This window comes from Macrobrachium nipponense, chromosome 15 (genome assembly GCF_015104395.2).
Source record: "Macrobrachium nipponense isolate FS-2020 chromosome 15, ASM1510439v2, whole genome shotgun sequence".
Classification (NCBI taxonomy): domain Eukaryota; kingdom Metazoa; phylum Arthropoda; class Malacostraca; order Decapoda; family Palaemonidae; genus Macrobrachium; species Macrobrachium nipponense.
The window spans coordinates 51,680,235-51,706,875 of NC_087208.1; the positions used below are offsets into that span (position 1 = coordinate 51,680,235).

Below are 26,641 nucleotides of genomic sequence, written 5' to 3' on the forward strand. Positions count from 1 at the left end.
GTTTGTCCTCAAATATCTCTTATTCGGAGGTGTGCAATTGTTCATTGTTCACCCCGGATTAGCAGATGTATTGAAAGACATCGCCTACTCCCACACCTGCCAGCTCTACTTCCAAACTTTCAGCCCATGAGAAGCAGTTCTTCAGGCGGCTCTCCCCTGTGTTTCATTACTGAAGAACGCCCCGCTTTCATTGCACACCGGACAGCAATGAAATGGCGGTTAGCGTTTTCAGTCATTTGTAAGCACAGGTTCAGAATCTTGAGATTCCTTCTCTCGATTCAGCTGGAAGACGTAGGTTGCATTCATTGCCTACCTTTGTCTTCAACGTCACATAATGTTGTTTCTCCTTAAGCTGAGATTCTACGTCTATGAGATTATCTTGCCATCAGGGACCTCGGTCTTTTGAAGGCAATTGACTTTCGCCTTTTGAGCTTATGCATTAAGAGAATCATCACCGCGCCGTCCGGCATCGGTGACTAACAAATATATTATTTGTTTGGTCTCTCAGCATAACTCTTTAAAGGGCGAAGGTCACGTGGACTTACCCGGATGCTTGGACAACTTGCCTCACTACCGATTCCGAACCAGTCAGTCGGCAGCTGTCAGAGCGCCCGAGTCAGTTACGAACTATGCTGTGGACTTAGTTCGGTTGTTCCAGAGCAATCATTACTTTGTCTTAATAGCTTGTCAGTATGAGTACTGTACATAGCCAAAGTCGAGAAGAGGGATAGGTCATACGACTATTCCCTTCTTTTCGTCTTAGGTAACTGCATGACTTTTCTTGCGAAGTCAAGCACAAGGGGATGGGGATTTGTGACGCTCGATTTCGTACCGATCTTCGTAGCGAAGACTCAGAACCCTTCGGTAACTGACGATTGGTTCGAGTCCTTCACAATACCCTCCCTAATGGACTTCACGCCGCCTCCGATACGAAGGCTATGCTGCTTTGTCCTGTGAAGGCGCGACGGAGCTGTCTGAAGAAACTCGACACCCAGGATGAGTGTGGACGCCTCTTCATCATTCTCTCGCGTTCCGCAAGAACTTCTCCGTGGCGCAGGTAGTGAAGGCAGGGGCCTGGTCCAACCGGACCGCATGCACCTCCCTTCTACCTTCGGGTATTGCCCACAGGTCCTTGGTCTTTTTCCTTGGGAACCGTGGTGGTTGCTCAACACGTTGTGTAGTTAACCCAGACCCTCGCAGGCTGAACAGCATCGAGTCCTGGTGTGACCGTAAGAATGGATGAGTGAATGAGAGTGTGACTGGCTCCTCTTCCATATTTTTCTCCCCTCTACCTCTGGGTAGAGGGACACGGTCGTCACCCTGCTGGGTAAGGACGAGATGCAGGTGAGCTACTCAATAGAGCACCATCCTATCCCTTTCAGTAGGGATAGGAGTAATATCCACCACTTCCTCCAACAAGGGGGAGGAAGTGGATGCCAACTTGAGACAAACCCATCATTTTATGATTGTCTCTTGCAAACAGGAACAAGTTCTTGCTTGCTGGTACGAAGAGATACGCTTGCCTCTCTCTTAGTACTTGGCCCAGAGGTCTGACCATTGATCCTGCGGTGCACACCCCGATCAATCGGACAGAGGTTTGGATCACTCCCTTGCTCTTACGACCAGGGAGGCACTCAGGGTTTGGACGAACACCAGTCTGTTCACCAAAAAGACTCAGATTCCTCCCACCAATAAGTGAGTCTTCCTATTGTTAAAGGACCGAGGGTTTGTATTACGTATCGGAACAAATGACAATTTGTCGAAAATTGCATTTTTCCTAACTACTATACAAACCTGAGGTCCTTTACATATAGTCCCACCTCATGCCACCCCTCACTCTGCAACTTTTTGCATGGGCCTAAATCAAAAGTGATTCTTCACCTCTCGGGCGCGCGCACGATCAGACAAGCAGTTAACTACCGTTCTCCCCTTTTTCGAAGCTTACGACCGTCCCAGCTGCCGCTAGTTACCTTCCTATTGTTAAAGGACCTCAGGTTTGTATAGTTAGGAAAAATGCAATTTTCGACAAATTGTCATTTTCGACCGCCAGGTAAGAAAGTGTACAGCTAATGTAATTGTTTGGATAGTATATGTGAAACCTTATTTCATCATTAAAATATCATTTTGGAGCAATTTTTGTTTAAACTCAATTTTCATTTGACATTGCCTTTAAGCATCAAGTAAAATAATTAATATTACCCCATTTATGGCATTGTTTTCTAACCAATTTCTTTCAACTACAAATGTAAATGATAACAAAGTCTTGTTTGAAGGGTCAGTTCAAGTGTCCATTACATTCATATGTGTATGGGAAATTTTCATGTCAAAAAGTAATTTTTCTTATTACTTTGTGGAGAACAGGGCTACCAAAGCTTTATGGAGCACAGAGCAGAATTTGATTTTGGATCCTGGACTGCCTCTCCACCATCACTATTTCCTTTGGTCAATGCTTGGTCATTGACGCTTGTAACATGCTTTTTTTTTAGGTGTGATACACCCATTATGAATTTTGGAGACTGCTTTTATTATTAAGATAATGTCAGGCTGGCATGCTTTTGCACTTTATGGAAAAGGAAACTGACATAGTCTGGCGTAAATTTGCACTGCAGTACAGGCAGTCCCTGGGTTATGACAGGTTCAGCTTACGATGTTCCGAGGTTAAGGCGCTTTTCAATTATATTCATCAGACATTATTTCCAGGGTTACGACGCATGTTCCAGGGTTACGCCGCCTACAACGCTGATCTGGCAGAAGAAATATGACACCAAAAATGCAAAATATCAATATTTGAAGGTTTTTTTTATGAAAGATGCAATAAGAATGCAGTGTGCAGTTTTTAATGCTCTAAAAGCATTAAAAGTAAGGTTTCCTTAGGATTTTTGACGATGTTCCGCCTTACGACGATTTTCGGCTTACGACCCGTCTCAAGAATGGAACCCCCGTCGTAACCTGGGGATTGCCTGTATTTGATTTACTAATCAAAGTGATATACCACTATTAAGTGCTAGTAACACAGGAAATCCCTCAGTTTTCTTAACTTCATATATTTAGGTACAAGAATTTAACACTAAGAATGAGAAATTACATTTGAAAAGAGTTCCATAACATCCACATATTATACTATAAAAAAATGTAAAAGAATTACTTCTCAGTATTAAACAGGCAGGAAATGACTCCTGTATCAGAAATGTAATATGGTAGCATCAAGTACAAACATTCAAGAAGAATAAAAGGAAGTTGTCTCGAATGAGGATAAAGTAAGGTAAAGATATGTGATATTTTTTTAGGTTGATTACTCCTAAGTAGTATTAAGTTAATATTTTTTTTATAGGGATCTGAACATATTGACAGCTGTTACTTCGGCCAAATTTAGAGAAGTGACTGCAGGTGTAGATGGTTTCATGGTCTACGACACACGTCTAGTTCCAATTATGAATCGTGTAAGTATGAATGTTGTTTTATGTTCTAAATAAATGATTCGATGTCCATACAATGATAGGTAGAGATTGCATAAATCCAGGTATCTTCTTAAAGTAGCAGATGTTTTGAGGGTTTAAAGACAATACCAACAAGTTAGAAATGTGCTTAAGTTTCTTTGGCACATTCGAGTTTCCTGTACAGCATATAATGCTGTACTATGAGCCACAGCCCAGTGGTGGCCTGTCCTATAGCATTGCTAGATGCACGATCAATGCTAACTTGAACCTTAAATAAAATAAAAACTACACTGAGCCTAGGGGTCTGCAATTTGGTATGGTTGATGATTGGAGGATGGAAAGGAAAAGTGGACGGACAGAAAAAGCCATCTCAGTAGTTTTCTTTCACAGAGAGTAACAAACTTGCCTCTTAAAGGAAGAAAGTTTATGAGTCAGGAAAAGGGGAATTGAGAAGAGAACTCTAAAGCTTGGGAATGGAGAGGTGGCTTGGTGGATGTTGCAGGCCTTAGTGGAATGATGACTGAAAATGCACTTTAGCTGAAGAGAAAGAGAATACTTTGTGGTGAAATGGAAGGGAATCAAGAGATTTAATTAGGCTTATTTACCTAACATTTACCCCTCTGAAGGAATGGAACAAAGAAACATCCTAATTATGAGAATAAACACCGTAATTATGAGAGTATTACGTATTCTAAAAAAAAATTAGTTAGTTCATTGTTAATAACATATTGTATTCAATTTTAAGAGGCAGTGCATGTGATGGCAAAGTTAATATCACCTATTGCACTAGCCAGATTTGGACATGATTTAGAAGCCTAGAGACATTATAAGTACCGTATATACTCGTATATTATGCGACTTTTGAAACCTAATTTTGAAGTTAATTTTAAAAGGGTCGCGTCATACACGTGGTATAAAATTAGCGTACCGTCTATGCTTTCCCAAATCGGCAGATTGCGATAGTTACTACCGGAGGAAAACAGTAGATCTTTTAAAAAGTTATGCTTTACTTGTACTTCACTATATCCAATAATATTGTATGCATTCTCATATTACAATTGTATTTTAAAATACAAAAGAGCAATCGTGCGCCATTTGCATTATTTTGGTTTATACAGCATGTTTAACTGTTCTAGACTAACCATCTGTAATTTCCAAATCAGTTGATTAAGGCACAAAACCGAAGGAATTTTTACTTTTTGTTTTACTCGGTAAAAGAAACATTTGTTACTTGAACTATTATTTTGTTCATGAAACTTACCTGACAGATATATATATAGCTGTATTCTCCGAAGTCCGACAGAATTTCAAAATTCGCGGCACACGCAGTGGGCGGCCCAGGTGGTAGTACCCATTCCCGCCGCTGGGGAGGCGGATATCAGGAACTATTCCCATTTTTCTATTCATATTTTTTCTGTCGCCGGTCGGTAAACAACTGTGTACAGACCTCCGCCTAGGATTTTGAAACTTCATTAGCCGCTTAAGTATCCTAATTATTCTTTCGATTATTGACTTGGATTTGTGGTAGGCATACGCTATCGTAAATTTTTTCATGCATTGATTTGATGTCTGAAGCTAGTTAGCCTAGTTTCAGACTTTGTTTGTCTGCATGGGGTAAGGTGAGGCTACCGGAACTTTCGGTAGACACTCGCTTAGTATATATGACGTTTACATGTTTTCTTTGCATAAGTTCAATGTAATAGTGTAATTGTGTGACTGATTACGGGAAGAAGTAGGATTCATGTACGCATTTTAGAGCGTGTTAGAATCAGGAGTTTTCCTCCACAGTAAACAGAAGTTAGAAATAATGAACCTTCTAACCTCCTGTAGATTTATTTTGCCTAACCCTGTGGTATGGCTTACGGGCCTAGAAGAAGTGTCTGCTAGAGGATTAACATCAAGTAATCTTAGACTAAAGTGTTCGCTCTCCAATCAGTGTTGTGAAGTGTAGTGCCCCTTGTGTTGTGGAGGGGGCGTCAGAATCGGCCCCATAATGCCTCTAGGCCTGGACCTCTGTCGGACTCCCAGGACTCAGGGAGAGGGCATGTCGAAAGCCGCAAGAGGGTTACGGGGGCTCCCCACCGATCTGGCGTCCCTTCGGCAGGACCTGTTGACGATTCCAGGCTGCTAAGATCGTGCCAGTGCACGAATCTTGAAGGATTGCTTCTCGTCCTCCGAGGCGTCCTCCCCGCGCAAGGGTTGGGGCTCTCGGAAGGACTCGCGCCCTCTAAGAAGCTTTAGAGAAGAGGACGCTTCACGTCCCTCTCTCTCGTCAGGAGGGAACGTCAGATCGGCCCCATAACGCCTCTAGGCCTAGACCTCTGTCGGACTCCCAGGAAACCAGGGAGAGGGCATGTCAAAAGCCGAAGGAGGGTTACGGGTTTTTCATGCTGATCTGGCTTCCTTTCGGCAGGTCCTGTTGTCACTTCCCAGGCTGCCGAAGATCGAGCACGTGCACGAATCTTGAAGGATTGCTTCTCGTCCTCCGAGGCGTCCTCCCCACACAGGGGTTGGAGCTCTCGGAAGGACTCGCGCCTCCTTAAGAAGCTCTCGTCACGAGAGGATGAAAGAGTCCTGTGCCCTGTCAGGGCTCTCAAATTTTATTTACTTAAACGAAGGAAGTAAGAGGTCCTTCGGGTAATTTGTGGTGCTCAGGAAGAGACCAACATTTACCCTTTCCCTCGAACTTCTTTTCCGAATTGCACTGGCTCTTTTCCTAAGGACATATTAATGGAGGATCATTCATCTTGCCAGAAGAGTGAGGGTTGAGCCAGTGATTTTGGGAGCTGCCTGCGAGTGAACGCTCATTTATAACATTATTAAGGAGGCTCATTCATCTTGCCAGAAGAGTGATTTGAGCCTCCTGCGAGTGTGAACGCTCATTTATACATATTAAGGAGGCTCATTCATCTTGCCAGAAGAGTGATTTGAGCCTCCTGCAGAACGCTCATTTATACATTATTAAGGAGGCTCATTCCATCGTGCCAGAAGAGTGTTTGAAGCCTCTGCAGTGAACGCTTCATGAAGTTAGAGCGTGTTTCAACCTTGCTAGCATTCCAAAAGAATATGGTAATCAAGGACATTCTTGATTCCACCTTTTTATAGGAGCAACTCAGTATTCGTCTCCTCTCCTCATGGCGCTCCGTATACGTTATGTAACGTTCGCTTTACTTCGAAAGAGCATAAGTTTGACGTCCGGCAAGCTGCTTTGCACACAGTCAAACAACTTATGTCTCTTGGTTCGGCATAAGAAGAAGGGCAATTTAGACGTGAGGAAGCTTTTGGAGGTGCTCGACGTCCTATAAGTAGAGACATTCTCCAGTACGCTCGGCAAGCACCTTGCGAGGGGTGTCTTTCGGACGCTCGGCGTTCCTGTGCTGAGGGCGTTTCTGAGATGTTCTTTTGCATTACTAAGACGCAAGTTGCCGCACAGGCGGCCACTGTCTTTGTAAGAAGGTATGAAGGTCTTTAAGGCCCGTCTTGAAGACGAAAGCCGTACGTCTTCCTTTAGTGTTCACACACTTCAGGAGCAGCGTGCGGCTCTCCATGGAGACTCGCATGAGGACGTCCCTTGAAAATATTCAACGTCATCCCGCAAAACGCGGTTCGTCATAACATTGAGATGTTGGCAAGGTCGCTCGCCAGGACGCCTCTTGGCGGGCCTTGCATGCTTCAGCGCTTATGAGGACGCTTTTGTGGACATTCGCCAGGACGCTTCGGTGGAAGCTCGACAGGACGCTTTGCGTGAGAAAAGACTTGTAGACAGCGTCTTATTTGCTGTTCAGGACGTTTCTTAGGACGCTTGACGCTTTCTAAACGCTCGTCAAGAGGAGGTTTTTTTCAAGACTCTCCACAGGACATTCCTTTACAGAAATTTTTAAAGAAGGATTCGGAGTTAGCGGAGAGACATACCCGAATTTTTTCTTCGATCCCTCTTGCCTCTTCATCGATTTCTCTGAGAATCGGGAAGATTATACTCGGATTCCTGGTGACTTTCGGTCATGTTAAAGTGTTTTCCCCTATTAGCAAACTGCCAATTGTTTTGTCAAGTAAGGACGTTTTCCCCATTGTCAAGATACTAAACGTTTTGTCATTTTTAGTGGGGACCCCTCATAAATGGGGTAGTTTCTCTTTGACATAGATTTTAACGTTTTTATCGTTAAGCGGATAAACTCATTAACAAATTTCGGAAGAGCTCTCATTCATTTTCAGAGGCTCATCCGGGGAGTAAGAAAAAGACTTGTAGACTAGATCCAGGAAGTCTTTATGTCCAATATCTAAGAACATTGAGCGGTCCTTTTCGATCCTCGGTTCTCTCTGATGATCTCTATTCGAATATTATCCCCTTTTCTTGGCAAGAGTCTTGGCAAAGAATCAAGGAGTTTCTTTTAAAAAGTCTCATTCATTAGAACGTGGGACAGTCGTTTTCCTTTCCTTTCTCTCTCTCGCGTCGAGGAAAGATGTAGTAGAGAATTCGATGTTCAAATTACTACAATACTTACGTAGTTTATCTTTGCGTCATTTTTGCTAACGCATGGGTCAAGTCATATACGCATATTCTATTTACCTCTGCGGATAGAAGCCGAAAGAACTGTTGTTCTAATGTATTAATTGTCACTCCCTTCAACCTTCCAAGAGTTTTCGGGAGTAAGAATAACTCTTCAGGTATTGTTACGACAACACCAATCAGCTTCTGTATTTAGCGAATTTTGTTTCGTTTAAATATGCCTGCTTGAGAGTTTCCTTTTGCTCGATAATTTCATACCTATCCCTTCGTAAAAGGAGTAGCTGGCAACTCAGGCAGATAGTGCGAGACGATGAACAAGGCTGCTGTTACTGTATCTACGCAGTACCGGCTAGCTCGGTGACATGCGCGGTTTGGTTACGTCTCTCTCCCTGCGGGAAGGGCCTGATAAGCCGTCTCTCTGCCCTACAATCATGGATTTTAGCCTCGGGTTGAGGAAATTTCTAGTAATCTTGAATGAACACGCCTTCCGTTTACTTAGATAATTTCAACAAGATTCTCTTATACTTGTTCGGTGCGGGTTTACCGCACGTAACAGAATTCTGTACGAATCTACCGCGGCATAGCTATAATAATGCTCTCCTGCTTATGCAAAGCGCAGCCTTATTTAGGGAAGGAAGCAGGCTGAGTGAGGGAATGGATGAGTTTGCTGGGGACCATTTCCTCGCTGTAGAAGCTTGTTTTCCCTGAATAAACAGCAATTCAGACCTCTACATTTTTTCCTCACGAAGAAATTGGAATAACATCAAAAGATCTAGTAATAATTCTAATTTTCTCTCAACGGCTTGAGGATCACCTCGGGTGATAGCGAGAGGGTGCCAGACATCCGAACAAGAGGAACAGATGTTCTGGCACACTGTCTGAAGAATTGGAAGCCAAACTGGTCGCTCTCCAGTTCCTCGAAGGGTGAGTTTGGATCGAGTGGCCCAAATCATCTCGGATAATTTCTCAGCTCTCTCATAGCTCAAGAAGAGAGAGGTTGGTTATGGGCTTGGGCACGGAAACGTAACGATCCTCAAGAGGTTCGTTTAAACTAGTGCACGTCCAAGTGCGCGTCTTCTCGATCGAAGGCAACAACTACTGACGTCCTGAGTAATCCTCACTTAGAAGTATGTGCGAAAGTTGAGGAGAGACTGAGGGCGTCCTTTTTCGTAAGTAATTTTTCGTAGTATTTGAAGACGAAGGAGCTTCCTCTTAAGTTGTTCCCATATTCATGATCTAGAGGATTAGCTTTAGTCTCCAAGTTGGCCTCTAAGAGGTTGGATTCACAGAGGTCAGGTAATTCAGAGAATTGTCCAAAGACCCTTCCCGAGAGAATCGTGTAATCTAACATCGTCATTATGGTTCTATCTTTCCGTATGAAGTATGAGATAAGCTAGAGTCCTAACTATTGTAGAATATGCAAATATGTTGTTGACCGGCCTCTAGGCTCAGAGATTCGGTCTGTCAAACACAAAGCTTCACGATCTTTGAGGTCTGGGAGATCTTGAAATTCTCTGGATCGACAGGTTCCGGCATGGAACTAGACGTAGTCTGAGTTTCTGATGCCAAAGCATTTCGAAACCTATCCTTTCTGCGAAACTTAATACAACGTGACCAGAAAGGCTAACATTCTAACCGCTCTAGCCACGGCAAAGAGGGTTAGTGAGGTTTTAGCCATCATCAGAGGTTTTAGCTTTAAAGGACATAATGCGGTCTGTCCTCTAAGCCTTCCGTTCTTGATAAAAACGAAAACCTGTCTAACCCTGACCCGAAGGCTGGAGACCAAGGGTATGGCACAAATTATTGGGCAAGGGCATTAGAGAGTCCTGTGCCCTGTCGGGTCTCTCAAGTTTTATCTTGATAAAACTATAGAAAGTCGAGGTCAACGGACAATCTGCGGTGTTCCGTAAAAGATCAGACTGGTTCATGTCCAAGAACACCCTGGCATTATAGTCAAGGAGTTCTTTTAAGAAGTCTCATTCATTATGTTGCATAAAAGATTTGAGATTTTTTTCTTAATATGAATGCTCAAGAGGTGAGGGCGCGGCTCAGAAGCATTTCAACAGAGCATGACACTCAGTAACATCCTGAGTGCCACGCTTTAGCGAAGCATCTGTGTTCGCTTCACACTCCCGACGGGATGTGAAGACGACATTTCAGATCTGTAAGTCGCTAGGACCTAACATCCATAGATATATATTGGGGCAGCAAGCAACACGAATCCTATCCTATAGAAAAGGGATAGGTATGCTTTTAACTTTGAAGGGTTGGTCGCTTGAGGCGCGTTCCTTTTCTTTAGCCTAGAAGTTATGGAACTAACTTGGATAGGTTAGGTCAGGTGGTGGTTTTAGCTTCGTTGCCTCAGAAGTATGGTCATATGGTCTAGTCATTGTGGTCACGCCCCCGTTGACAGATCATCTAGAGCGCACCAGCATTACAGGTCTCTACCTCGCTGGCAACTCTAGTAACGCAGAAGCAGACTTTGGTGACAGTAATCACGAAGTCGGCTATGCTAACAGGTGAGGAACCAAGATGTATATCGTCTACTTAATTTAGTTTCCCAAAAAATCCTATTCTGTCTCTTCCCACCATCCAAAGGTGGGATTCAGCTATATATATATCTGTCAGGTAAGTTTCATGAACAAAATGTTATTGTTATAATACAATTAAGTTTGTTCATACTTACCTGGCAGATATATATAATTAAAGTGCCCACCCACCTCCCCTCAGGAGACAGTGGCACTGATAAAAATATGAATAGAAAATGGGAATAGTTTCCTGATATCCGCCTCCCAGCGGCGGAATGGGTACTACCACCTGGCCGCCCACGTGCGTGTGCCGCGAATTTTGAAATTCTGTCGGACTTCGGAGAATACAGCTATATATATATCTGCCAGGTAAGTATGAACAAACTTAATTGTATTATAACAATAACATTTTTATTTTAGGATACGCAGTTAAGTGAAAATTTATTAAAGTAAAAAAAAAATGCATAAAATTAATGAACTAAAATCCTCCAAAGTCGCTCTCCGTGTCCGTATCATCAAATACTGCTCTGAATTCTTCGCCATCAAGGCAGTCATATTCGTCATCTTCCAGATCTCATCTTCATATGGAAGGTATAGTCATGTCATCGTGGCGAGCTCTCTGGCGTGGCTTTTAAAGATCTGCCCTTATGCTAATTTTACAAAAACAACAACTGCCTGTGTTTGACAGACCTTTGAATGTCCTTGAGACAAACCCCGAGGCTATAATTATAAGATTATAAGGGGTTTTCATTCCCAGGTACTTTAATCTCCTTCCTATTCGGCCCTGCTCTCTCTCTCTCTCTCTCTCTCTCTCTCTCTCTCTCTCTCTCTCTCTCTCTCTCTCTCTCTCTAAATCCTCAGCTGTCCGAGCGAGAGCTTTTTTATGGGACAACATAGGCCCGCATTTCGCATTTTCCATACCTAATTATTTTGTATACGATTGCCCTTTCTCGGCTGTGAAGTTGATGTCTATCCATGGCTGTGAGATGACCAGGAATAACTTGTAGTCGGTGTCAAAGTCACTCCCCACTTCAGTCAGGCCAAAACTTTGCCATATCACATTCAAGCAATATCCAGTCATTGTTTCCAATCTTATTTTGTCAGAGAGAGAGAGAGAGAGAATCTGTTTGTACGATTGTTTATTTTCTCACTCGTCAAACTTACTCTGTTATGCTTTATTTCATATTTCCTTGCTTACCAATTTATTCTATACCTATATTTTAAGAAATCAAGATGTGTAGAGGGAGAACTGCCTCCAGACTGTACAGTCAGTATGGATTTAAACGCACGTGGAACTGGTTGAAATATTCGCAACAGCGCCAAAATGAGATGCCATGGTGATAGAAAATCTGACTCCGTTTCTTGTTATTGCATAAAAAAACTTTATCAATCGTGAACCTACGTAATTTATTTAGAATTCTGCGTACCGGGAAAGATAATATTTGATATCTGTAATGGGAGAAATGGTTTTATCTCTGTTGTTATAAATTTGGCAGATATGCGATCAAACACATGGGAGGACCAAAACAGCCCAGCCAGAGAGCTCGGCTCATTTTGTAAATACTATTGTTTGGCGTGCTAGGCTGACCCGATTCATTTGGGTGTGCGCTGCAGCTGCTGCTACTGCTACTCAAATAATTGCATTTTTCTCACTAATCCCAAGAGTTGACCATGGTAAATCCCAAGATTAACCAAAAATCCCAAGATAATAAAATAATTGACATATGCCAAGCCTTGGAGTCCTAAATATTTACTCTGTCTGTCGATCAGGAAAAGATACTGATAAATTGAATTGACGGTATCTTTTCTGAGAGAGAGAGAGAGAGAGAGAGAGAGAGAGAGAGAGAGAGAGAGAGAGAGAGAGAGAGAGTTATATGCAGTGTGTTCATGCTTGTTAAAAATGTGCAGTACGGTAATTCATATCTGGAAGAAAAAAAAATATGAATTTTTGTTGTTCTGTCAGCTCGCATGGACTAAATAAATTTACAAAGAGCAGGGAACAAATCTTGACTTTCCTCGAGAGATAGAGAGATGAACCAAGGCCATCTATGATGAACTCTCTCTCTCCCCTCTCAATTATACTGTAAGTGTTAACTTGAGTCTCTGAAACCAATAGGTATTAGCACAAGCGCAACTGTATGTATGTATGTGTGTGTGTGTGTGTATGGGCATACTGTTAAAAAATGTGCTGTACCTACAGGTAATAAATACCTACATCTTGGAAGATAAAACAACAAACAAATTTTGTTGTTGTTAGTCGCCGGGGATATAAAGGGTGTGACCAGCAGACAGAAAGATTAACATTTTTCCAGAGATTAAAGAGCTGAATTTTGTTTTGGAGCTATGTCAACCGCGTTAGTAAATAGGTATCATCTTCTAAAGAAATTTTTTTTCTTTTCTTTTTGCGGAAGAATCTTCAAACCATTTTGCATTCAAAGTAATGAGAAGGAATCATTCTATTCTTCATGTAATCAGTAAAATACTTACACTAATAAAAACTAAAACTACGTATTGTATGCAAAACACACATCATCGTTAACTTCGCGTGTGTAAACGTTCATTCTAAGAAATTCACAGAGTAGTATAACTAACACCTGATTGGTTGGTTGGTAGCCATGGAGATCTGTTATCCAATGACTGCCCTCTGCTTCTGTTCTATTTATAGACATATGCCGTGGATGGCACTAGTTTTGAACGTTACCATGTTTGTGATTTTCTGACTGCTGACGGCAAAAATTACTCAATAATTTTCTTTATATAATTATTTCTTCGTGAAAACAATATTATTATATTATCATTTTAACTTTAATGTATAGTGGTATGAAAATCCAAGTGTTCAGTGTGTCGATACAGATGCGTCATCAATATAGTGGTATGAAAATACCACATGGTGTTGTAGCGATACATAATCACGAAGTACAAATCCTTTTCCCAGAAAATCCTCAAAATTTTAAGACTCTTCAACTTCAAGATCGATATGGTGAAATATATTATATAGTCATACTTATTGTTAAAATTCACAAGTTGAACTGCAAAACATTTTATATTTTGATTGTCATGTACATATATTTTTTGCGTTTTACGGAATGTTTGTTTTGAAAATAATAGCTATTAGTGAACATATGGTATTAATTGTCCCACTATTTTTCTTATAGGTGATCTTAGTTTATCTCACATTTCATTTAACAGTATTATTATTAATATTTTATTTAAATAAACTGTAATTAAATAATAACAATAATGAAAAACATAAAGGGAAAAATTTTTTTTGCTGCAGTAGTGTTGTTTGTTTGATTATGCATCTGACCTCACATTAGCGAAATCTGAAAAATTCCAAAAACCGAAACATCCGAATGTGTGTATACTGCACATTTTTTTAAACACGCACACAATGTCTACACATTTACTGATACCCGTTGGTGAAACTCAAATTACAGTATTTTTTCCAGAGAGAGAGAGAGAGAGAGAGAGAGAGAGAGAGAGAGAGAGAGAGAGAGAGGAGAGAGAGAGAGAGAGATTTAGGACTCCAAGGCGTGTTATTTTTACAATTATTTTATTATCTTGGGATTCTTTTTTAATTTTGAGATTTTCTATTCAAATCTCGAGATTAGTAAGAAAATTACCGTAACTTGACTAGCACAGCACACACTGAATGACTCGGCCATTAGCATGTTAAACCACCAATCTTATGAACTGACGCTCGTCTCCGGGAAAGGAACCAACTCGCATGATACATGAGATACATGACCACCATGTTTATTGGTGAAAATTTGGGGGTCGCATGATATGCGAGATCGCACGTCACTCAAGTATATACGGTACTTTTCAAGTCTACTTTTTACTTCCTACCTTAACAAAGATACAGTGGTACCTCGAGATACGAAATTAATCCGTTCCGAGGCGGCCTTCGTATAATGAGTTTTTCATATCTTGGAACACATTTTACATGTAAAATGGCTAATCCATTCCAAGCCCTCCAAAACACCCATTAAATTTTCATAATAAAGCTAAATTGACTATAAACAATGAAATACTACAACAATTTGACCATTCAATACCTAAATTAAGAATAAATTGAAAACCTGTAAATAAAGTGTATATTAGTGTACAAGAAATATTATTACTGTAACGTAAAATGTGGAAGCTTACCTTTCGAGTGAGGCTATCTCCGATAGTGGCGGCAGAGGAGGAGGAGGACAAACGGTACATAACGTACGTACGTACACTTAACTTTACGAAAACACAAAAAATTTAAGGAAAACCATAAAACTAAAATTTACGAAACACCTTAACAAAACTGTAACACTTAACTTACAAAAAATCTAGAAATTACGTTAAAAAAAAAAAAAATTCTTTTTTTTTTTATTTTTAACTTTTTTTTTTTTTTTTTTTTTTAACCTTTTTTTTTTTACTTTTACGTAGGCTCTTTTTTTTTTTTTTTTTTTTTTTTACAGAATTTCAACTTCATCACCCCCGCCCCCCACCGCTTCAACTGTTCTGTTTTTCATCACTTGGTTCTTCCTTTTTGCTTTCAACTTTCTGTTTTTTATCACTTGGTTCTTCCTTTTTGCTTACTCCTGCTAATGCTGAAGGCCTCTTTAAAAATAACGATCCAAGGAAGATTGCTTCTGCCTACTTTTCACAATGTTCCTGAAACGACTCAGCAAGCGTCATCGAACTGCGCAAGCATACGACCTGTGTGAGCCTTTTCGGGGTGTCTTTTTTCGATAAACAATTGCACTTTATGAAAAGCGCCTAGAATATCCTTAATTTCTGCCATTTGTCATAGGCTCCTCCTCCTCTTCCTCGCCGCTGCTAGAGAACTCCTCTTGAACGACGTTAAGTGTTGCATGGCCCTCCAACTCCTTCAGGTCATCCGTCGTAAGCTTCTCTTGGTGCTCCTCGAGAAAGGTCGTTGATGTCGTCCTCGTCGACGACCAGCCCCATGGACTTGCCGAGTGCAACGATCTCATCAAGATCTGGTTCCAAAACAGTTTCGGGATCATCAACTGTTTCTGACTCTGCAGTACCAGCTTCGCCCACGTCGAATCCCTCGAAGTCTCTGGCGGATACAGCATCAGGCCAGAGTTTTTCCTCCACGAGGAATTCAAGGTTCGCCTCGAAACCTCCTGCCAAGCTAGGTCAATGAGTCGGATGCAAATGACGATGTCGAAATGCTCCTTCCAAAATTGACGCAAGGTGAGGTTGTGGTATCGGTGATGTCGAAACATCTCTTAAAAAGATGTTTCGTGTACAGCTTCTTAAAGTTCGCTATCACTTGCTGGTCCATGGGCTGGAGGAGAGGGGTGGTGTTTGGGCGGAAGAAAAAGAATCTTAACGAAGGAATACTCCGCTAGGATATCTTCCTCGAGGCCAGGAGGGTGGGGAGGGCATTGTCCAACACCAGCAGACATTTCAGGGGGAGCAGGCTTCTCTTTCCAAAAAACTCTTCACAGTCGGGCCGAAACACAGATTTACCCACTCCGTGAACAACAGCCTCGTTACCCAGGCTTTTGCATTAGCCCTCCACATCACTGGAAGCTTCTCCTTCAACACTTTGTGGGGCCTTGAAGGCTCAAGGAGTCTCGGAGTGATACACCAGTAGGGGCTTCACCTTGCATCCCCCACTGGCGTTCGAACAAAGTGCGAGCGTAAGCCTGTCTTTCATAGGCTTATGCCCGGGTAGCTTCTTCTCTTCCTCCGTGATGTATGTCCGATGAGGGCATTTTTTTCCAGAAAAGGCCATCTCATCACAGTTGAAGACTTGCTGAGAACTGTAGCCTTCCTTGGTCATCATCTCGTTTGAACGTCTTTTTAAAGGCTTCGGCCGCTTTCGTGTCGAGCTGGCAGCCTCCCATGACGCACCACCGAATGGATGCCAGTCCGTTTACGAAATTTCTCGAACCAGCCATGCGAAGCCTTGAACTCTGGGGTTGGCGTTGAAGTCCCTTCCCCTCCCTCGTCTTCCGCCTGCGCAATCAAATCGCCGAAAATAGCACTGGCCTTGTGAGCGATTGCTGTCTCCGTTACTGTATCGCCAGCGATTTCTTTGTCTTTTATCCGATGAGAGCAGCCGTTCCATCTCGTCGTGCACATGGCTCCTCTTGCTGGACAAAATAGTGATGCCCTTCGACGGTGTAGTTGCTTTGATGGCATCCTTCTGTTTAAGGATGGTGCCTATTGTCGATGGAGATCATACTTCTTTATGATCTCCATCTTTGTCTCCAAAGAGAGCATGCGCTTCTTTCTGTGAATTTCAACTTTCTTGGGACCCATGACTACGTTAATTTACGTAAAGTTACACAATATACAGTCTTCGCACAACACGATAATATGTACTGCAACGAAATCACTAACGAATTTACGTTACTAAACGAAATCGTTGGAGCGAACGAATGCCGATTGCGTACGGTAAAGTTTCGGGTGCGGAGTGGCCGAGCTAAGGGACGCCAGCGCGTATGTATAGAAGATGCATGATGGGAGGGATGCTGTCCAATCAGAGAGAAAGATCTCATGGCTTGGCTAGCATCAGGAACCAATGGGAGAGCAGGAGGATGGTGGCGAGTCTACTAGCACTAAGATGGCGGCGTGCGGCGCGAGTTTCAAAATTGTTATCGGGCGAATCTCGGACTTTCAGAAACCTTTCGTATCTTGAAAACTTTTTGTATGTAGAGCAGTAAAATTTTTCACATTGGCTTTCGTAACTAGGATTTTACATAAGTTGAGCCTTTCGTATCTCGAGGTACTACTGTATATCTCTCAAAAGGCTCTCATCAACTAATCTTTTAGAAATGGCAAAGTCTTTGCATTCAGTCGTCAAGAATCATCAGTAAGAGCAAGTTCAGTTGAGTCTTAGGTAAAACCCAATGGCAGTTTCGTATTAGTTTGTTTCTTTGAAACTGAAATTCTTTTTCTGTTCACCTTGGCTGTTCTTTGGAGAGGGGAAGGTACAGTAATGCTCCTTTCTCCTTGTATGAATTCAGAATTTCTTGAGCTTAACATTTACTTTCTTGGTTGTGACATTTTTCAACACACAGAAAGCTAGGTTTTTGGTTTTAAATTACATAACTTTGCATCTTCTCAACTGGTGAAGCCAGAGTTTCAGGCCCATCACATTATTAAAGAGCTGGATGTTATTGGCAAATCGTAGCTTACAGTACATCTGCTAAATTCACAGTACAGATGAAATGGAACTATAGTAGCCTTTTTGCCAGTGCTTTTGCTGTGTCCTTATTTTGTAATGGCATCCGAGTTATAAAGATATTTTATTTCAGGTCCTGGGGGTCTTAGGAAAGAATCAAATTCACAAACTTCGCGATGACAGAATTATAGCCGAAGACCTTCTGGAAATGCCATCTGGTAAGCTTTTATTTTGTACTTCCCTTTCGGCATACAGCACAATTGAGTTTGATATTTCACAATTTTATTTGTTCATATACGGAACAAACCTTCATTCTTAACATTAGGATTTACTAGCGCCAAGCTGGAAACCGGTAGAATTAAAATTACACTTGTGAGATCCAGGGACTATTGGCATCTATACCAGGTCACAGGGCATGTATACCCAGAATGCCCACGGCGACCTGTGACCCACCAGTTATTTTCCTACCGCCTTTAAGATAAGACTTGTTTACTGTCTATCTAATTTAAAGCCGGTTTTTCAGTTTGCCCGTTTTTTATCCATTTCATTTTTCATTTCTTATTACTTTTTCTTTCTCCGAGTGTGCTCAGTGTGAGTGTGATCGGTAAGAGTGTATAAGTGGTATGATGGAGATTTTTTGCCTCAACATCGGGATCGTCTGCCGTTTCGAAGAGGAGACAAAGGAAATGCCCAGGAGTCAGTGGCTTTCCATGTTCTAGATTTCTAACTTCGGTGTCAAGGGATCCTCATCCAACGTGTAGTAGGTGCAGGGAAAACGTATGTACGATTACTAATCCATGTTCTGTTTGTCGCGGTTGGTCGGTGGAACAGTGGTAAAAGTTCTATGAGAAAGGCCAATACAAAAGGAAGGTGGTGACGCCATCTTTGGATGACCAAACCTTACCGGCTTCTTTTGTATCGGCAATAAACCAGGCTGCTCCATATGTTTCTCCACCTGCTTTTGATTTGTCCCATACCCCTTCGGTTTCTCCTAGCGATTCAGTATCGGAAACGTCAGGAGGGGTCTTGGGTAACTTTATGAATAATATGCACGCTTCTTTGTTCACAGCAGGTAAAGGGGGAGCATCGCCATCTTTGTTCCAGGCGCCGGTTCCCGAAGCACATTGGTTGGACGGTACGTGGTCAGCGCTAGGCCTACCAGGCGTACCAACCTTGGATGGTTTGCTTCCGCATTATATGGCGTCACGGTTCCAGCAGGGTCTGGCAGCGCTGAATGTTCCTCATCCCCCTGGCTTGCAGAACGTGGGAGGTAGTTTGGCAGCAAACGTGCGGTTGCCAGCAGAAGCCTCACAGTCTCTCCCTACGAGATGGGTGACGTCACAACATATGTCACACACCGATATGGCAGGCGCGATGACGTCACAAACTGCTTCTCGGCCTATTTTGCTGCACCCAGACTCAAATACGCCTTCTGACTCGGCAATACAAACTTACAGGATATAGAGAAGAGAATGGATAAGAGAGACAAAAAGAAAAGGTGTGATTCGCCGCCTTCGTCTTCTTCCTCTAGTTCGGCGTCATCGCTAAGTCTGATAACGTCACGGCGAGCGCCAGTCAGCGTTGGAGGATTCGGGAGTTCGCGACTCATCCTCGGGCTAAGAGGAGAAGAGTGAATTCTTCTTCATCTTCAGACCAAGACTGTCGTATCCAAGTCAGCAGGAAGGTCGGGAAGTCAGTGGCTAGTAAGCACAAGGCTAGCAGACGAAGCCGTTCGCAAGAATCCGAACAAGCGAGAGAGGCGACGGCCGACGGACTAGCGGCCGATGCGGAGTTGCCAGTTCGGATTACAAAGACTACGATACCGCTGGTAAAGTCGATGTTGGCGGCGAAAGGTGCAGCAGAGGATAGAATGCAGGTCCCAGTTTCGCCCGTAAGGCCATTCAAAATACGTACAAAGTATGATAAGGCTCCTATTAAAAGTACGAAGAATAGGGAGTTGGCAACCTCGTCGGATACGTTCGTGGAAGGCAGTGTCCGTCTGGATGAAAGGTCGAGGCCGAGTTCTCCGACGCTCGAAAACGATACCAATGCTATTAGAGACGAAGTTATATCTGTTTCAAGGGAGCCTTCATCTTTGAGATCTAGGCGAGATTCTCGCTCTAGATCCGTGAGCAGAGAAAGATTGAGGCGTTCTCGTTCCCCTGCTGACTATTCGGGATCGAGCCAACAGTGGCCAGCAAAGATCAAAGAGACTGCGGCCGTAGGGGCAGGCGGCCGTGGAATTCCGGGCCGTTTGTCAGAAGATAGGGGTGAGACAACATCCCTTGTGACGGAGAACAGTACATTAGAGCCGGAGGAAGGAGAAAACCAAGAGTTTCTGGCCTCGTATGCAGAGGTGATTGATTTGATTCGTCAATTCAATAACCTTTCGGAGAAGACAGAAACACCGGCCAGTATGCTTCCTCCTGGAATTGACATGGCATTTGGATTAAAAAGGGATACCAAGGTGTCGTATGAATTGCCTTTTTCGAGTCATGCGGATTCTGTCTTACAACACGTAAACGCAAAGATTGCAGGAAGGGATAATTCCTTAAGATCTAATAGATCATTTAAATTTATTCCCCCTCAAATGATGAAACAAAGGAAATATTATACGACACCGAAGGTCCCTTTGCTGTCTAGACAAGTGAACCCTAATGTTGTAAGATTAAGGCCTGGATTAACCTTGGATCAGGTTAAAATGGAGTGCCCTTCGATGACGTACCAAGAGGCTGCTACGTTAGAAGCAACAACTTCTTCTGTCGTTCAGACTGCTTCTTGGTTAGATCTTTGGTCAACAGCAGTGACGAAGATTGCATCCTCGGAAGTGACAAGAAAAGTAGTGGATGAATCATTGTTCATTAGATTGCTACAGTCAGGTTCCAAGGCGATTGCGTACCTGACAAACTTAAGTGCCAATGTTTGGGCAAATATCCTGTTAATGAGGAGAGATGCAGCGTTGGCTAGACTAAGCCGCACTTTGGATTTGGATTCCCTGTTAGCGATGAGGAATGGGGATATCTTGGAGTCGCAACTGCTGATGCCAGAGGTCATACTGGAAGAGGCGATAGATAGAAGAAGGATGGACACTAACGATAGGTTGGTGCAGCAGGCAGTTAGGAAAATGTCTAACAGTCAAGCTACTCCTTTGGAGGGGAGACAACAGCAAATATCTTGGAAGAAGACAGTGAGACATAACATCCCTAATAGAGCCACAAGACCCTCTTCCCCAAAGAGGCTAACTCATCGGCCCTTTCACAATAGAAACAACAGAGGAGCGAGTGGGGAAGAGGGAGAGGCTCAGAAGATAGGATGGGCGCCTCTCATCACTCGGCCTCACCAGTGGGGGGTTGCCTGGCAAATCACTGGAAGGTGTGGCAGGAACTAAGGGCAGAGCAGTGGGTGGTGGATGTTCTCAGGATCGGGTATTTGATCCCGTTCGAGGTAACCCCGCCCCTGACAGATCAGCCATTACCCCACTTCGCTTATGCCCACGAATCTCAGAAGGCCATTATTCTGCAAGACGAAGTGAAGAAGATGATGGAAAAAGGAGCTGTGGAACAAGTATGCAGTCCGTCGAAAGGCTTCTACAGCAGGATTTTCCTGGTACCCAAAGCCAACGGGGAGTGGAGGACAGTAATAGACCTGTCAACTCTGAATCTGTTTATAAGGAAAACCAGTTTCAAAATGGATACTCCAAAAACGGTTCTACAAGCAGTCAGGATCGGAGACTTTATGCTGACAGTCGATCTGAAGGACGCATACTTTCAGATACCAGTCCATCAGTCTTCAAGGAAATTTCTCCGCTTCAGTCTTGCAGGGAAAGCTTTCAAATTCAAGGTCCTGTGCTTCGGATTGACAACGTCTCCTCAAGTTTTTACAAGAGTGTTCACTCTCGTGTCGACGTGGGCGCATGCACAGGGGATCAGGCTAATAAAATATCTGGACGATTGGCTGGTGATAGCGAAGTCCAGAGAGAAATTACTCAGGGACAGGGCGACCCTCCTGCAGCTTTGTCACAGCCTAGGTATTGTGATAAATCAGAAGTCGCATTTGGATCCAAGTCAACATTTGGAGTATCTGGGAATGGTGATAGACACAACAGAAGCCAAAGTATTCCCGACAGACCAAAGAATAGAGAAATGCAAACAAGTGGTGAATGCCTTTCTGGGAAAACAAACACAGCCAGCAAGACAGTGGCAGGTGGTACTGGGAATCCTAACCTCCCTGGAGAAGCTAGTACCACAAGGAAGGCTACACCATCAGTCCCTACAATGGAGGATGAAGGAGTTTTGGTCACCAATAGTAGATCACCCGTACAAGCAAATTCCCTTGTCAGCAGAAGTGAGGAAAGACTTGCTGTGGTGGGTGAACGACGACAATCTGACAGTGGGTGTCCCCCTTCAACAATCCTCTCTGGACCTCTTGCTGTTCTCGGATGCGTCACTAGAAGGCTGGGGAGCCCATATGGAGGAGTTGATGGTGTCAGCAAAATGGAGTTGCAAGGACAGAGAACTCTATATAAACGTGCTGGAGTTAAAAGCAGCGTTTCTAGCTCTACAGGAATTCAGGGAGAGTAAAGGGACACTCAGTGGTATTGATGTCAGACAATACCACAGTAGTAGATTATATAAACAAACAAGGAGGCCTAGTTTCTCGGCAGTTACATGTGATGACAGTTCAACTTCATCAGTGGGCTGTAGAGAACCTGGTAGACATCAGGGCCAGGTATATTCTGGGAAAAAGAAACAGTGGCCGACAAGTTGAGCCGCAGGATCAGATTCTGGGAACGGAGTGGTCCTTGCACCAACAGGTAGTGAACAGAATGCTCATGTTGTGGGAAGGACCGATCATAGACCTATTCGCAACTAGGTACAACAAAAAGTTGGAAGTGTATTGTTTGGTAGTCCCAGACGCAGAGGCAGTAGCAGAAGATGCGCTACAACACCCTTGGGACAATCTGGACGTGTACGCATTTCCTCCATTTTGTCTAATCCGTCAGGTTCTGAACAGGGTAATGCGGTCTCAGAACCTCAAGATGACCCTGGTAGCTCCATTATGACCGAAGGCAGAGTGGTTTCCAGACCTACTGGAACTCCTAATAGATGTGCCGAGAGAGCTACCCCCATGGAGCAACCTACTGTGTCAGCTGCACATGGAGAGGTACCACCAGTCGGTGAAGTCCCTATCGCTTCACGGGTGGAGACTGTCAAGTATCTCGTCCGAGCGAGAGGGTTTTCGCAGAAAGCAGCAACTCAGATGGCAGGAAATATCAGAAAATCATCTGCGACAGTATACCAAGGAAAGAGGTCAGCATACTGTGATTGGTGTCGTAGAGGGAACTTGTCTCCACTCGGTACCACTATTCAGCAGTTAGCAGACTTTCTGATATATCTCAGAACAGAAAAGCATATGTCTGTATCTGCAGTGAAGGGGTACAGGGCTGCTCTAGCCTTAGTCTTCATGGGAGGTGGCCATGCTGATGAGGAGCTTTGAACAGTCATGTCCACCAAAGGAACTAAAAGCCCCAGATTGGGATCTGACCATGGTACTGAGTAGTCTGACAAAACCCCCCTACGAACCACTAAGGCAGTCCACGGATAGGAGCCTTGACCCTGAAGACAGTCTTCTTATTGGCCCTGGCTTCAACCAAAAGGGTGGGGGAGCTACATGGCCTGTCATATCTCATAAAGCACTCGAGAGGTTGGAGGTCAATGGTATTTGAGTTTGTTCCAGAATTCGTGGCCAAGACCCAAAACCCAACAATAGTGGACGGCAGATTCGACTCCTTTGCCATACCTTCCTTGGCAGACTTTGTAGACAATGACAAAGATGAGATGCTTCTGTGCCCCGTCAGGGCACTAAGGGAGTACTTAAGAAGAACAAGGCACCTCAGGCTGTGGTGCCGGAGGTTGTTCGTAAGTACAGGACGGAACAAGAAGGAAGTGTCCAGGAATACAATATCGTTTTGGCTAAGGGAGACGATCAGAAATGCTTATATGACAGAAGACAGGGGGTCAGATAGCCAGGTGGGAGCTAGAGCTCATGACATCAGGGGCTTGAGTGCTTCTCTGGCATTTAAGAAGAACATGTCTGTGGATAGAATTCTGAAAGCTGGTGTGTGGAAACGCCAAACAACTTTCACCTCATTTTATTTGAAAGACGTTGCCCATAGATCCTTGGACACTTTTTCCTTGGGTCCAGTGGTGGCGGCCCAACAAGTGATATAGCTCATCCAGTACCCCTAGCAGGTCAGTTTGCGTCTCGTCTAAGATGAAGGTATGAAAGTAGAATGAATGGGATGACTGGTCTTTTTTCTTTACTACTTTCTTCCTACTCCTTTAACTACGGGCAATATGAAGGAGGGTACCGTCATATGCTGGAACGGACTAGCTGCAGGTGAGGTGGTCAGCCATACTGTGAAGCTATCTTAGGTTATGATATACTTTTCAGTAGCAACACACCCCTCTAGATAATAGGGAAGAGAGGGGTGAGGGTGGATCCAGTTACAAGGGACAAGAATAAACCATAGAATGGTATCAACACCCAGTGAGGGAAACCAATAGATTCCCTTATATCTTTGGTTCTAGGTTCATTGTCCATTATCTTAGAATTTCTCTAATATATTTGGAAATGGATAAGGTGGCAAACTCCCAGTCAGTTGTAGAGACTTACCTCCCTCCAATAAGTAAGTCTATCCTAATGTTAAGACCGAAGGTTTGTTCCGTATATGAACAAATACCAAATTTGTAACTAATTTGTATTTTTCATAACTAACAAACCTGAGGTCTTAACAGGTAAAGGCCCACCTCGAACCACCCCTCTAGCAGTCTAAACTGGGCTATAAATATAACTGGTGGGTCACAGGTCGCCGTGGGCATTCTGGGTATACATGCCCCGTGACCTGGTATAGATGCCAATAGTCCCTGGATCTCACAAGTGTAATTTTAATTCTACCGGTTTCCAGCTTGGCACTAGTAAATCCTAATTTTGTTCATGAAACTTACCTGACAGATATATATATAGCTGTATTCTCCGAAGTCCGACAGAATTTCAAAATTCGCGGCACACGCAGTGGGCGGCCAGGTGGTAGTACCCATTCCCTTCCCGCCGCTGGGAGGCGGATATCAGGAAACTATTCCCATTTTCTATTCATATTTTTTCTGTCGCCGGTCGGTAAACAACTGTTTACAGACCTCCGCCTAGGATTTTGAAACTTCATTAGCCGCTTAAGTATCCTAATTATTCTTACGATTATTGACTTGGATTTGTGGCTAGGCATACACTATCGTAAATTTTTCATTGCATTTGATGTCTGAGGCTAGTTAGCCTAGTTTCAGACTTTGTTGTCTGCATGGGGGATGGTGAAGCTACCGGAACTTTCGGTAGACACTCGCTAGTATATAGGCGTTTACATGTTTTCTTTGCATAAGTTCAATGTAATTAGTGTAATGTGTGACTGATTACGGAAGAAGTAGGATTCATGTACGCATTTTAGAGCGTGTTAGAATCAGGAGTTTTCCTCCACAGTAAACAGAAGTTAGAAATAATGAACCTTCTAACCTCCTGTAGATTTTATTTTGCCTAACCCTGTGGTATGGCTTACGGCCTAGAAGTGTCTGCTAGAGGATTACATCAAGTAATCTTAGACTAAAGTGCTCGCTCTCCAATCAGTGTTGTGAAGTGTAGTGCCCCCATAATGCCTCTAGGCCTGGACCTCTGTCGGACTCCCAGGACTCAGGGAGAGGCATGTCGAAAGCCGCAAGAGGGTTACGGGGGCTCCCCACCGATCTGGCGTCCCTTCGGCAGAACCTGTTGACGCTTCCCAGGCTGCTAAAGATCGTGCACGTGCACGAATCTTGAAGGATTGCTTCTCGTCCTCCGAGGCGCCTCCGCCCCGCGCAAGGGTTGGAGCTCTCGGAAGGACTCGCGCCCTCTAAGAAGCTTTAGAGAAGAGGACGCTTCACGTCCTCTCTCTCGTTAGGAGGGAACGTCAGATCGGCCCCATAACGCCTCTAGGCCTAGACCTCTGTCGGACTCCCAGAAAACCAGGGAGAGGGCATGTCAAAAGCCGAAGGAGGGTTACGGGTTTTTCATGCTGATCTGGCTTCCTTTCGGCAGGTCCTGTTGTCGCTTCCCAGGCTGCCGAAGATCGAGCACGTGCACGAATCTTCAAGGGTTGTTTCTCGTCCTCCGAGGCATCCTCCCCACACAGGGGTTGGGGCTCTCGGAAGGACTCGCGCCCCCTAAAGAAGCTTTAGAAGAGAGGACGCTTCACGTCCTCTCTCTCGTCACGAGAGGATGAGGAGTAAAGAGACCACATTTACCACCCTTTTAGAAGAATGCACTGGCTCTTTTTCTAAGGGACATTTAAGGAGGCTCATTCATCTTGCCAGAAGAGTGATTTGAGCCTCCTGCGAGTGAACGCTCATGTATATATCATTTATACATTATTAAGGAGGCTCATTCATCTTTCCAGAAGAGTGATTTGAGCCTCCTGCGAGTGACCGCTCATGTATACATCATTTATACATTATTAAGGAGGCTCATTCATCTTGCCAGAAGAGTGATTTGAGCCCCCTGCGAGTGAACGCTCATGTATACATCATTTATACATTATTAAAGAGGCTCATTCATCTTGCCAGAAGAGTGATTTGAGCCTCCTGCGAGTGAACGCTCATGTATATGAACGCTCATGTATATATCACTTGTACATATTAAGGAGGTTCATTCATCTTGCCAGAAGAGTGATTGAGCCTCCTGCGAGTGAACGCTCATGAAGTTAGAGCTGTTTCAACCTCGCTAGCATTCCAAAAGAATTTGGTAATCAAGGACATTCTAGATTCCACCTTTTGGAGGAGCAACTCAGTATTCGTCTCCTCTCCTCATGGCGCTCCGTATACGTTAGGTAACGTTCGCTTTACTTCGAAAAAGCAAGCTGATAAGTTTGACGTCCGGCAAGCTGCTTTGCACAGTCAAACAACTTATGTCTCTGGTTCGGCATAAGAAGGGCAATTTAGACGTGAGG

At 43.6% G+C, this 26,641-nt stretch overlaps 1 protein-coding gene across 1 annotated transcript in view; it reads left to right on the forward strand.

Moving 5' to 3' along the window:
- Positions 1-3,292: 3,292 nt before the first annotated feature.
- Positions 3,293-26,641, forward strand: part of LOC135194930 (uncharacterized) — a gene marked incomplete in the record, with an annotated part of 25,176 nt that continues 1,827 nt past the window's right edge. Inside the window, 2 exon segments of the mRNA XM_064221134.1 lie at positions 3,293-3,440; positions 17,747-17,831. Of these exon segments, the coding sequence (XP_064077204.1) occupies positions 3,402-3,440; positions 17,747-17,831 (124 nt within the window).